The 12,921-nt window shown below is 42.7% G+C and overlaps 1 protein-coding gene across 7 annotated transcripts in view; it reads right to left on the bottom strand.

Annotated features, from left to right (window-relative positions):
- The window catches only part of SCN5A (sodium voltage-gated channel alpha subunit 5), a 175,397-nt gene that overhangs the window by 57,295 nt on the left and 105,181 nt on the right, over positions 1–12,921 (bottom strand). For 6 of the 7 annotated variants that reach the window (XM_063416519.1, XM_063416503.1, XM_063416492.1 and 3 more), the window contains one exon: positions 1,570–1,716. The exons of the other annotated variant lie outside the window; for it this stretch is intronic. In XM_063416519.1, the coding sequence (XP_063272589.1) occupies positions 1,570–1,716 (147 nt within the window). The remainder of the gene's footprint in view (positions 1–1,569; positions 1,717–12,921) is intronic. 7 annotated transcript variants of the gene reach the window in all.

A 12,921-nucleotide genomic window follows, 5' to 3' on the forward strand; every position in this document is an offset into this window, starting at 1 on the left:
CCTGTCAAGATCACAGGGTTCATTTGTCTTGAAATGATATTTAAATATGAAGGATATATAATCCCCTGAGACAAAAGTGCCTGACATGGTTTTATAAATCCTCCCAGTTATAATGCTTCTTTACATTGTTTGAAAGTTTTGTGTTTATTTGCTAAATATACATACTTTTTTTTCCCCTCTGAGACCAGAATATCAAATATTTGAGTCTCCTTCCTCAAAATTCAGGATGTTTTCTTTTTGAAGGTGAATATGCTAAGAAATACTTTGGCAAGGACTGCCCTTTAAAGGAACGCTTCATGTTTGGAGGATTTCTGGTTCCTGTGAGTGGAATTTATCTCACCTAAGTGTGCAACCTAAGCGCTCCCTTTATAGTTAATGGAGATAAATAGGCACTTTGATGAGACTTGACCTAATGTAAATGCTGATTTCAGCTGGAGACACATTTACCTGCCTACATTGTCTATACAGAGGCCTCAGGTGATGAGTTTAGATTGTGTACATTTAGTTCTATCCCATATGACAACATGAATCAGCAGGCTTGGAGAAGCCCTGGCTCTGGGATGGGTCTGTCTCCACTTGTCCTGTCAAGATTTCTCCATGAGATTGCACCTGCTGGGCACAAACTTGCCTGCAGTTTTGTAGCAGAACTGGGAGGGTATGTTGTGTGTTGAGTACTGTGCCATCACCCTTTCACTAATTTTGCCCCAGACAACCATCCCTGGTTCCAATCTCAAGCATCTGTGGAGTTCTCCAAACTCCTAGGACATCCCAAACCTCCATTTCCTGATTTCAAAGAGAGGAATCCATCACTCTCTAATAATAAAGGCAACGTTATGTCAACAAAATGCTAAATCTGAAGGGGAAGAACCCCCAAAAAGTCAGCAAGGAGGATATAGGCAATTACACAGCCTGGAGTCACTCAGTGTACAGAACAAACACGTTATTTTTGATATTTATGTTTATAAGGACAACATAATCCTACAACTCGAAAATAAATGTCAATGTGTACACATCAAGAAACAATTAATGAGCTGCACTTTGACCAAATCAGCTGAATAATACTAAACCTTGCTCTTTAGTTAGTACCTTCACATCAGCTACTTAAATTGTCGCACCTCTCTTGGGCGTGTGTTAACAGGAAAAGAAATGTCAATCTGTGACAGAAAGCAGATGCCCTCCAGTGAACTCAACATTCAGGTCTGCCAAGTCAGCAGATGCCATTCCTAGAGCTGCTTTTCAGTAGGAAATCACCTACATATTTTCTCCTAAAATGAGACAGTAACATTATAGATGATTTTGTGGTTGGTGTTTTTTTTCCCAAAAGCCTCTTACAATTCCATCTTAATTTATAGTGCACATTTTACAAGCTTTCCAATTATTTTTATAACTACAAAATCCTCTCTCTTCTTTACTAAGACTGTAATACCTATTGCACACTATTGCTTTCCTACCCCTTGACAAACATGTATTTTTACAAGCCATAAGCCCCCACATAAACCAGTGGCATGCACTATGGAGCTGGTGCAATAAATTTCATGCAGTATCAGGCAGGAAAGTTGTTTGTGTTACCTCTTTTTGCCCTACTGGAGGTGGTGGCTCAGCCTTCAATTGCTTATCCACGTGCAACTCACTTAACTCTTCATAAATCTCAGAGTTCTGACTCCGGACGCCTGGGCTTTGGCATCGCTGCCCCCTCAGCTGCAGCTGCTTTTCCTGCTGGAAATAATCCTAGATGGGTTTATTTTCTTTTTCTTTGATAGCATGCTTATTTCTTAAGGAGAACTCTCCAGCTAGAAGAGAAAACAGCCTGGACTATTCTTGTCAGGGGACGACATCTTGAAGAAAATGGCAAGAAATGAGATAACACAAGTTTATGGTGCAAATTTTGAGTTTTAGCAACTTGGATATGCCAAGATATCTGGCTGTAGAATATGGACATACAAATAGACCAACTTTTTTTCTAAGCCATTGTTGCTGAGGTGGGAGGAAATTCCCTTGCCATCTCCGTTCTGAGCCTGGTTTTGAGACACAAACTTTCTCCAGTGACCTGAGGCGCAGAGAGAGGTGACTGCCAAATACTCAAGGGGTGTACTTTGAAAATAATCACAGTCAGGTGGTGACACTCAATGTACAAGCTGGATAAAAGCACGAGGGCAGAATTGTTCTATAAGTCTGCTTGAAACAGTGTGAAAAATCCCCACCCCCAGAGTAGAAAACATACACATTGGAGGGGAAGAAAATGCAAAGTTCACTGGAAAAGATAAAAGATATCTGAAAATAGATATGGAAAAACTGCAGGTAAACACTCAAATGTATGAGGCTCCTATTCAGCAAAACACTTAAGGCTACTTTGCACCCACTGAAGCACAGGGGGCTCAACCGCAGGCTGAAAGGAGAGCACACTCTGAAGCACTTCCCTGAAAGAGGATGGACTCTGGAAGCACAGCAATAATTTTTTCTCTCAGTAAACACATTTGACTAGACCTAGTGCTTGCTGGTAGTATGCGTGGTGCCATTAAATCCAGCCGCTCCTTCCTGGGGTGGTGATTATTGCTGCTGAGCTCTCAAGAAGTCCTCCCAGGACTAATGGCAGAGGGAAGGATGTTTGCAGGGTTGGTCCCTCCCTCTGGACGCCCAGGTTCTCTCTTTGTGTGGCTTTATTGATCCACCTAAGGCGGGGATTTCACTGAAAACTCCACAGCTCATCACAGCACTGCCACTGTTCATGCCATTACTAATGCAGCTACTAAAATATTAATAAAACCCCAGCCGGATTCAAAGGGCTGTGCTGCTTACAGAGGGACTTCCATGCTGAGAAAAAAATTACAAGCATAACTGGATTTCAATAGCAATTATTTAAACCTACTTATCTTTCACTTGTCCAGTTTTTTATTTTCCCTTTCCCTTGGCTTGACTGACATTCAGTTTTATTCAGGTATTAAGCAAATTTCCCTTCCCCAGGGAGCCCCAGACTACCTGCCTCAGTTTTAAAGCCACATCACCACAGGAAGTCCCTCAAGAGGTACCCGGAGCAGAAAAACACTTTATTCCAAATGTAACTATCTGAAAGACCAAATGACACAAAGGAAGCAGTTGGTTAAGCAAATTGCTCTCTGTATAAATACTTTTGGATTGTCAAGTTTGTACCAGTCTTTTCAAATGTCTTTATGTGTTTCTGGAAAATTAATTTAAAATCAAATTACTCGTTTCCTGCTTCAGAGGGCATGTGGTCTAAACTATATTCTAACTTTAATAAATCAAATTATGCATGTCCAAACCTAAATCCTCTGCATGGGAAGGTACTACATACAATTTCTAGTCATACAATTTCAGTCACACCGATCTTCACAGGCCAATAACCACTGAGTTACAGGTATATCTCTGACAAAAAGTAGCACTTTTTAAGGCTTTTCAGCATTCCTAATCTTTGGATATAGTGTAATATTCAGGAGAGAGGCCAATGTGGAAGGCACAGTACACACGACTAAGGCACTCAGCCATGAAATGTCCTTTTTTTTAATGCAATGTGCATACAACTTAGTACCAAGTAATCTTAATGGCATGATATTGGTTATAGCACTGGAACAACAGAAACAATTGTTTCATGTTGAAAGTGCAACACAATCTGAGGTGACGTCTCAAGTTCATTTATGCAGAAAGGTTGTGCACTCAGATTCATTAGAAACTGTGCACGTTAAGAGGACAGACCCTGTAACTCAGCTGATCTGATGAATATTCTAATTATTAAGCAAATTATTGTGTTAAGCTAGAGTCAAATGCCAAACCTAGGCCAATTCTCTATTTACTAATCCCTCTGTGTGGTACCAGGACTTAGCAATGCTTTCCTAGAGACTAAACTCCAGGAAATGTGGACCTGGCTTCTTCCCAGAAATCACACTTGTACCAAGCATCCAACGAGTTAACGTTAATTAAAACTGATGAAATATATCCTGGCAAAATATTCAATGAGGGCACGATGCACATGTGCTCAGACAGTGATCTGGTTCATCAGCATGTGTTTTTAGACTTGTTCTCTAAGTTTATAAGCTCGGAGAAAATGAGTAAGAGAACTAGACTGTTTCAAAGAACCTGGTTGTGTAGACTGATCCCAAAAGGAGTGTTAGGGAATCAACTGAGTTTTTGCAAACAACCAATGACAGACCTGGTGAACCATTCTCTTGAGATGAGACAGTCTCACCTCCAGCACACAGCACCTGAAAATCAGCAGAGACCTGTCTGGGGAAAGGTGCCTTTGGTTTGTGTTGCTTAACTTTAGGCTGTTTGCTTTTGTCCTGATTCCAGATGATTTGTTCTTCTGGCGACAACGGCAGCAGGTCTATCTCCTGTAATGCTTCCCACCGTGGGTGGTTTACATAATTTATTTTTAATTTTTGTATCAAGTGCCACGTTGCCAAGGCAATACACATTATGTTAATATTTATCAATTCCGTTGCTTTCTTCATTTGTAAAGTAAAAACATTGAATGGTACTAAAACTTAGTGCATGCAAAGGGAGGGTTGGGAGCCTGGGACTGACCTCAGCATAAACCAAAAGTTTGCTCACCTCTGCTCTGACCTGGGCCCTAAAAAGAGGTGATCTGCCAACACCATACCAGTGATTAGCACATGGAGGAGGGTGAACAGCGTTGTCCCCCTCACGCTGCAGGCCAGGAAAAACAGCTACCAGCTTGGAAACAGAGCATAATTTGGGTGACATCTCGAGAGTGCTGGTGCACGGACCCACATACTTGTTTGTTGACACAAATCAATGCAAAGGCTCCACACTGCGTTGTGTCTCTGAAAAGCACAGGTCGGCTAATTGTTCCAGGCTCAAACGGGGATTAGTGCAAATGCCGCTCCTCTGGAAAGAGGACTTGCTGCTGGCAAAACGAGGCAAATACCTGTCATCAGCATGGATTCACTTTATTCCTTCCCCATGGAAATATCATTTTTTCCATTCTGTGCAAACGAATTTAGAAAGAGGATCCCAGGACTTGCCTTTCGTATGATGATCGGTTCAAATGGGTTCTCCTGATGCTTCCTTCACTCCCTAGATCATGACCCTAACTTGTGACATTTGTTCCCTGATTCCCTGGCCGTGGCTGTTGTGAAAAAGAAGATGTGCAAATCCTTTGATAACAGGAAGCTTCCTATCCCAAGCAGGTGGGGAGGAAAGAAATGGGAACTGGCTCTGGGGCCCTCTTCCCTTGCCATTGTCACTACAGAGCCAGTGAGCAAAAATTATGTGGACGGATGAAGTTAATAATTTTGCTATTTTATGAGGATGATAAGGGTTTTCCCTTTCTCAGAAACAATGCAAATGAAAACTTTTTATATGAATATATATGATATATGAAAACCTTTTACTCAGTCACAGTGCAATTGGAAGCTTTGATGCCATGTATGTTCTCCACCCCCCACTATACTCATGCCTCCAGCTGCCTCTTTGAAGACTTTTGAGACACTAATAGGAATCCAGGAGTGTCTGAGTTCTGCAGTCACATTCCAGCAATGAGCTGGTCAGGACATTTCCAGGTACAGATTTAGGAGTGGAGGCTTGTCTGGTCTCCCAAATACATGCCTGTACACTTTGGGTCATGCCAGTGGGATCCTCCTTAATCATGGGATGTTGCCCATCAGAGAAGCAGCAGGTTGCTGACAATCTCTGCTTCAGTCATTCATTAATGAGTGATACAGTGACATTGAGTCTCCTCAAGAAATCCAGCTCCTTTAACAGATGACAACATATTTTAACCTGCGAAGTTTCCTATACCCAAATTTTGGATATCATAAGCGGAGTCTGCAGAGCTTTCAATGTATAGTAAACCCAGTTCAGCAGTGTGACAGGCATTGTTACGTTGTTTACTCTGTAAAGTGATTGTTGATGTTTGTGTTCCTCCTTGCAGACAACTATGGATTTCACAAAATTGCTGTGCCTGGTAGCAATTGGCACACTTTCTCAGCAACAGTTTGCATCTAGTAACTGGCACCATTCCTCTGCAAAGAAGCCAACGAGTAAATGATGGTGAAAACTGAACTGTTTATGTACTACCTCTACGTAAGTGGAGAAGCAAGCAGATTGCAGAGCTGCTGAAACACGGTGAGCTTGCATTACTGCCTTAGTGGCACTTGTTCCGTGTGTAAAGTAAACAGGAGACTGCAGTCTGCAGAGCTGTCAGGCTGACAACTCTCAGATATGCTGAATTCAGTCTTTCTGGAAAGCCTTGAAAAATCGGAGCTGAAACAGGAGAGAAATAAATAATTGCAAACCGGAGAAATCAATCGTTGGTTCTTGTTACCAGAACAGATCATTTAAGATCGTGGTTCTTCTTTTCACAAATAAACGTAAATCCTTGTAGCACCAACAAAATCAGTGCATTTATCTTCCTGCATGAAGAAAGATCACCAGATATATCAGAAAAATCCCTTTCTTCCTTAATATAGGAAGGGAAAGATTAGTATCATTTATTCTGCTAGGAATAAAAGAGGGCTGGAGTGCAGCTGTCAATTTTAAATGTGCACATTCAAGAATCTCTCTAACCCGCTTTGAAGAATTGCTTCTGTAATGCAGAGTTGCCACTGTTCAGGTTAATGGGAAATCACAGGAAAACCCAGAGCAATACCATACCACAGCACTAGGATTATAGCTGAGACACAAAACAGATTTATTCTACACTGTGTTCATTTACAAGAGCATTTTAAAAGCAAACTACAACATTTGCAATACCAGTGTAATGTGTGTCAAGTCCCACCTTAAGACTGGCACACACATGTATCATTTAAGACCTGCAAATTCCTCATAGAGGGGACAAAGCCAGGTAAATCTAAACCTGATTATTTGAGACTGGTGATTCCCCCTCTCCATCCTATGTCACTTGGTCCATCATTCTACTTCAGCAGGAGCAGCCAGACATCACAGCTTAGTACACTGAATTTTGTTATATTTTGCACCATTTATTCACCCCTCCCTCCCTGTCATTTCTCTTGTCATTCTTCTATGCAAAAGCCAGAAACAAAATGGTGCAAATGGAGTAGTAAAACATCAGAATCAGAAGGTGCTGCTCACACTTGCTCTGTGAATCCATACATTTTTTTTTTCACTTTCTTGATGACTCAGACTTTATAGGAACCATGTTTATAAAAATCCAAATCACTAACACATGCCACGTGGGCAAAAAAGATTAAACACAATAGTGTCTGAGTTCAGGAAGAGCAGAGTTTGTTGCCCAGCCCCTGGGTAGATGATGCCCCCAACCTGGATGTCTGCAGGTGCCAGGTGTTTTCCGTGTGTGCTGTCACCTGTCAGAATTAAGGGCATGGAAGTCCAAAGTTACACCTATGTAAGTTAAACACAGCTCTTGTCCTCCTGTTTGACCTGAGAAACACATTTTCCCCCCAAAATCGCAGGGCATTTGTAAGAAAACTCCAGTACCTGTTCTAGAAAAATAATGCACCTGTGAGTACTTAGCTGGATAAAATTAACAGAATCTGGCTATTACAATTTAGGATGTCCAAGGCTAGGGCTGGCCAGAAACCACAGCTGCTCAGCAGAGGATGTTAACAGCAAAAACTCCCCTGGAACCAGCCTGACCTGATATTTTCTACCATTTTGAATAATCACATACTAAAACTTTGCCAGACAAACCCCATCACAGCCACTAACTGCTGGTCTCTGCATGAGTGCTGGATGCTTTGCATCATCCCTCAGAAGCAGCAATTCAGCAGTGTTCCTTCTTGGATTAATCCAGAATCTTTTAAGCTTTTGAACTCTGGCAGCAGAGGAGCAAGGCATGTTTTTCTAATGGCTTCTGCCTTCCTGGCTCTAGATCTTTTACCACACAGAGCAACACACTGCCCATAATAAAACAGAAATTCATTATTCCGAGGGTTGACTTAAAACTTGTCTGAGAGGGAGAACTTGGCAAAAAGATGGACTGCCAAAGTTAATTTATCCTGTTATCAATTCAATAGGCTTAAATAGGCAGTGAAAGCGTTTCATAAGTGTTCATTGTTCAGAGTTCAAGCTAATACCTTCTGCTAAATTGCATTTTGAAGTTTAATCACAATCTACTTTATGTTTCTTTTGGTAATTGGGATCTCTCCACAGTATAATACGAAAAACTCAAACTAATGGGCTTCTCTGATGGAAGTTTAAATTTTGGAAATCTGCCTTGGAGTGCAGTCAGTGCAAGTGCCCGAAATAACCCAGAACCTTTCACCCAATTAAGATGCTGATATTTTGATCATTAAGAAAGTTTCATATTATTACAGGCAACAGCAACAAAATATTCATTATCTGAAGTGTTATTTTGGAGTATAATTAATGGGAGCAGTTTTACCCCTCCAATGCACGCACTGCCTTACATGGCACGGGAGCTGTTGGGGAACTGGCTGCTGCTCTTTTTGTCCAAAATGCTAAATGTCGGCATTTTCTTTACCAAAGGGAGAAACAGTGTGAAATGCTCATTTCTGGTCAGCCTCTTGCTCCGGGGAGGGATATGGATACTGGGAAATGGCATCCAGCAGGCTGTGACTGACGCGCAGCCCAGGGTCCGGGCACTTGTCCAAACGCATGTTGTCAACTCTGCTACGCCTGATCTCGGATCCTTCAATGCCAGCCTGGTTTTATTCCCCCTCCTTTCCTTCTCTCCTCCATCAGCTCCCTGTGTTTCCTGCACCTTAGGCGTTGTGCTGTGGACAAATATGTTTCCCTGCCAATGAGAACTGAATGAGCACCCTAAAATCTTTCTTTGTGGAGTGGCTGCTCCAACTACGTCAGCAGTCCTGACACGGGAGTTCCTGCCCCACTCTACTGCCACGAAATAAGCACAAGCATCTTTCTACATGTAAAAGCCAATATGAGGACATAGGGGCTTTAAATCTGCTGCTGGGATTTACAGTCCTGTTTCTGTTTTCTAATGCCCTCGCTGCTATTCTCCTGAAGACAATAAATCCAGAAATGTTCTCTTTTATTGCCAAAAATAATTAGCTGGTAATTGAGTTCTACACAGTTTTTAAGACACACAAAGCAAAACATATGGCTTAAAAAGTGATAAATCTAGGCAAAATATGCACAGTATAATGATGAAACCCCCCCTGCTAGCTTACTTTGTGATCAGAAAAATATTGGCCCAAATAAAGGTGACAAGAAGGATGCTGTAAGATTTATTGAGTGCAGCATGCATGCACACATGTGGGCTCCCTCTCCTCCAGTGAGAACTGGGGAGTCATCAACAGGATTCAATGGTATTTTATTCAGGTACACTCAGAGAGAACGTGTCCCACAGACTGGAACTGCAAACAGACAGAATATAAATACTGTTTGAAAAGGGCATTAAGGTTCCTGACAGCAAAGTATATTTCCTGCAGTAAAAGGCTGAAATAAATGTACCCTGTCAAATAAACACATGGCTTCATGGTATCTCTGATTTATAGGTGTTAGAATTATTAGGAGCACAAGACACTGTCACAAACAATTTTATAACAAAATCTTTGTGGCATTTTTATAGCAATTTTCAATAATTTCAGCTACACTTACATCAACCAGTAATTCCGTTGGCTGGAATAATTCCATTGGCTTTTACAGAATTCCTTCAGGTTTGGAAGCAGGTTTGTAATGAACAAGAATTGTACAATAAAATTTGCACTGTATACAAAGGAAACAGATGTGGATCTGCATGCAGATGGTGAACTTTCTGTTACCTGAGAATTTTCTTTTTTTTTTTTTTTCCCCGTCTTTGAAATGATGTATCATAGCTAAAATAAACTTACAGGCTCTCTGCAGAAATTAGCTGTAGTCCTTGACTCAGTGCTACGAGAAAGCAAAACCATCATACTTTAATGGTCCTCTCTGACCTCAAAATTACGATTCTCTTACTGATAGAAACTCGGAAGAAAAGCCATGAGAAACACTTTCACCTTGTCAAATGAAATGAGTTAGTAATTCTGAAATATATAAGGGGGAGAAGAAAATAAAAGCTTGGGGTTTTGATCCAGTTCAGGGAAATAGACTGTACTAATGGAACAGAGACTGAGGGGCAGCCAGCTTTATCTTTGTTGTGTCCAGAGGCAGCGACACATCTACAGCTGGAAACCTGTTTTTCCTCGGAAAAGTGTTTGGTGAAGTCCAGACAAGGGTATACAAGGGGGGAGAACTGTCAACTGAGGAAAAAAAACCATGTGACTGAGAGAGCAAAGTGTGCTCTGAAGCAAAGAATACCCATTGTATGTGCAAAATCCAGGTAATAAGCAGCCCTTGCGTCCTCTGTGCAGACTGAGATCCAAACATCCCAAAAACGACAGTAGAGCTGCTATCGTGCCCAGAATGGTCTAGGAAAACCCCACTGAGAAGGGAAACTGGGAAAGCCTGTGAGGCAGTGAAAAACACACTCCTGCAGGCCGTACTCCCTGCCAGGTCAGCGAAAGGTGAACCCCGGGAGACACAGCAGCAGCTCCCTGCGGTTTAAGGATTCTGGAGCCTGAGGCAGGAGGATGGGCCCGCCCTGCTGGGGATGATGGCACAGCCGGCTGTGTGGGGAGCCAGGCAGGGAGCACGGGAAGGGCGGCTCCGGGGCCTGCGTGCCCAGCCGGGCCGGGAGCGGCGGGTCCCGGCAGCACGCAGCCAGCACTGGCTGTGTGACCCAATTAGCCACTCCGTCGGAACAAATCAATAATGGCACCTCTGGAGACGAGCAGGCGAGGGCTGCTGGCTGTGGAGGCACAGAGGTGTGATCTCTGTGGAGGCACAGAGGTGTGATCTCTGAGGGGAATTGGCGCCCGCGCCGGGTTCTGTCACGGCAGAGGGGCTGTGGGAGAGGTGGCCATGAGCAACAGGGTCGCCAGGCACTGCAGCATGGGGTTTGTCCTCAGTGGCCATAAACAAGAGGTTTGAGTAAGGCAGCACATGTAGCAACTCAATTTGAGGAAGGGCAGAAAGATGTACCAACCATGCTTGACTGACTCAAATGACAAAGAAAGGGTAGAGACGTTTCTTTAGGTCTCTACTAAAATATCCTGCCTGTAGGAACTCATGGATGAACAAAAGGATCCAGCCACTGAGCCCAAAAACCTGAACCTCACTGAGATTGTGGTAATAGGTACAGGATAGAGTTAACTGTAAATGTAGGATGTCATACTTTGGGGGCTGATTTAGGACACCCAGCATTACTCATCTGGAACCTCCTTTCGGTCCCTTTATCACAGGATTCCTCTGAACCAAAGAGTGATGTCACTGTGAAAAAGGCACACGCTGTTCTGGGCTACAGCTGTGGGCCACTCGAAAGGGAAGCAAACCTAAAGCAGAAATTTTTGAAGATAAAAGCTTTCCACTTAGATATCTAATGTAAATGGTAGAAATCCCTCTGATGTCTGAAACCTTTCATGTAGCTAAATTGCAGGTAAGTGGTTTTAGAATCCATTGCATTAGTTGGACTGGACTGGACTGTATGCAGTTCATTGTCCCACCACCTTGCTGTCCCCATAATCTATTTCTTACTTCTTCAGGAGACTGAAAGGTGGTGACACATATGAAAAGAAGGTCATAAAGCAATTGGTTACAAGCAAGCCACTCTCTGAAGGCTCAAGATGGTAACTTCCACATTTTAATCATCTAGGAAGCCAAAATGAGAACCCAAAAGAACCTCGGGAAGATGCAATCAGTACACTACTGCGGTTGCTGCTGAGCTTTTGGGAGCTGTTTTCCTGCTGGGACAAACCATATTTTACATGTCAAAGACAGGGAAAAAATTGAAAGAGAGTAATTCATTTTCTCTTTATGAGGCTAAAATCCTTAAGAAATCTTGTGGATAGAGAGGGAGAGACTTCCCCAGCACTACAAACAGGCCAAGGAGAAGGGGTTAGGTAAAGACACAAACTAAAATGCCAGCAGCAACACACATATCACACAGCAGTGACAAATTAATTTAGCCCAAGGCAGTTCTTTCTCAGCCTCGCTCCTCATTTCTTGGGCCTGTGCTGACTTTCATTGTTCTGCTTTTCTTTCGGATCCTTCCTCTGCGGGATGTGTGGGCTACAGGTACGTGTCCCCTGGCTCTCTGAGCTGGCAGAGCATCTCACTTGCATCTCAGTAATCAAAGGAGATTTGGGAGCCATCAGGTGGGCTCACTCCTTCAAAACCCTCTCAATGACAGTGCCACAAATTGGTAGCTTTCAGGAAGACTGCTGCCAGCGCAAGCTTTGATAACAGAAATGGCAGCTGAAATTTAAACTTAGACATTTCCATTACTCAGAGGAAAACGTGCAGTCACAGAAGGTTTTCTCATCATCTGAAATTTCCAGCTGCCGTGTGCAATGCTCTGGGGCCCATTTCTCATAGCCACAATGGCTTATTTGAAAGTAGTTTTGTGACTTTCTGGGAAAAGCCCAGCATTGGTACAGGAGCTGTAAGCTGAGATGATTCTCACCCTAAAACACGCCATTGGGATCAAAACTTTGTGGTTCTGCCCAAGACCAGCATCCCTTTATCCTCTCTCTTAGACTGGACAAGTCAGACTGATAGAAGCACAGGGTATGAGGTCTGGGATTTTCTACTGACAGAGAATGTGAAAAGGGTGTGTAAGAATTGTGTAGGTTTACTAGCTGTGTACTGCAGAGGCATTCATCCACATTATCCCTTTTTATGCATCTCCTGTCACCTCCTCTTCCATGCTCTTTCACCAAAATCCACGTGCAGGAGGAGGAAGATACGTTCTGGCAATGCTGCCAAAGGGCTGCTCAATTCCAGGTCAGCCAACAACTTTAAAGGGAAGCAGGGTACACTGTCTTCTCCTGAGAAGTAAATGTACATACACATTCCCTTTCTACATACTAAAATATTGAAATATGTAAAAATATGGATTGTAATTAGGGGAAAGTTGGAATAGATTTGAATGTTTAGCATCGCCTTGGTGTTTTTTGTTTGGAT

This window comes from Prinia subflava, chromosome 1 (genome assembly GCF_021018805.1).
Source record: "Prinia subflava isolate CZ2003 ecotype Zambia chromosome 1, Cam_Psub_1.2, whole genome shotgun sequence".
Lineage (NCBI taxonomy): Eukaryota > Metazoa > Chordata > Aves > Passeriformes > Cisticolidae > Prinia > Prinia subflava.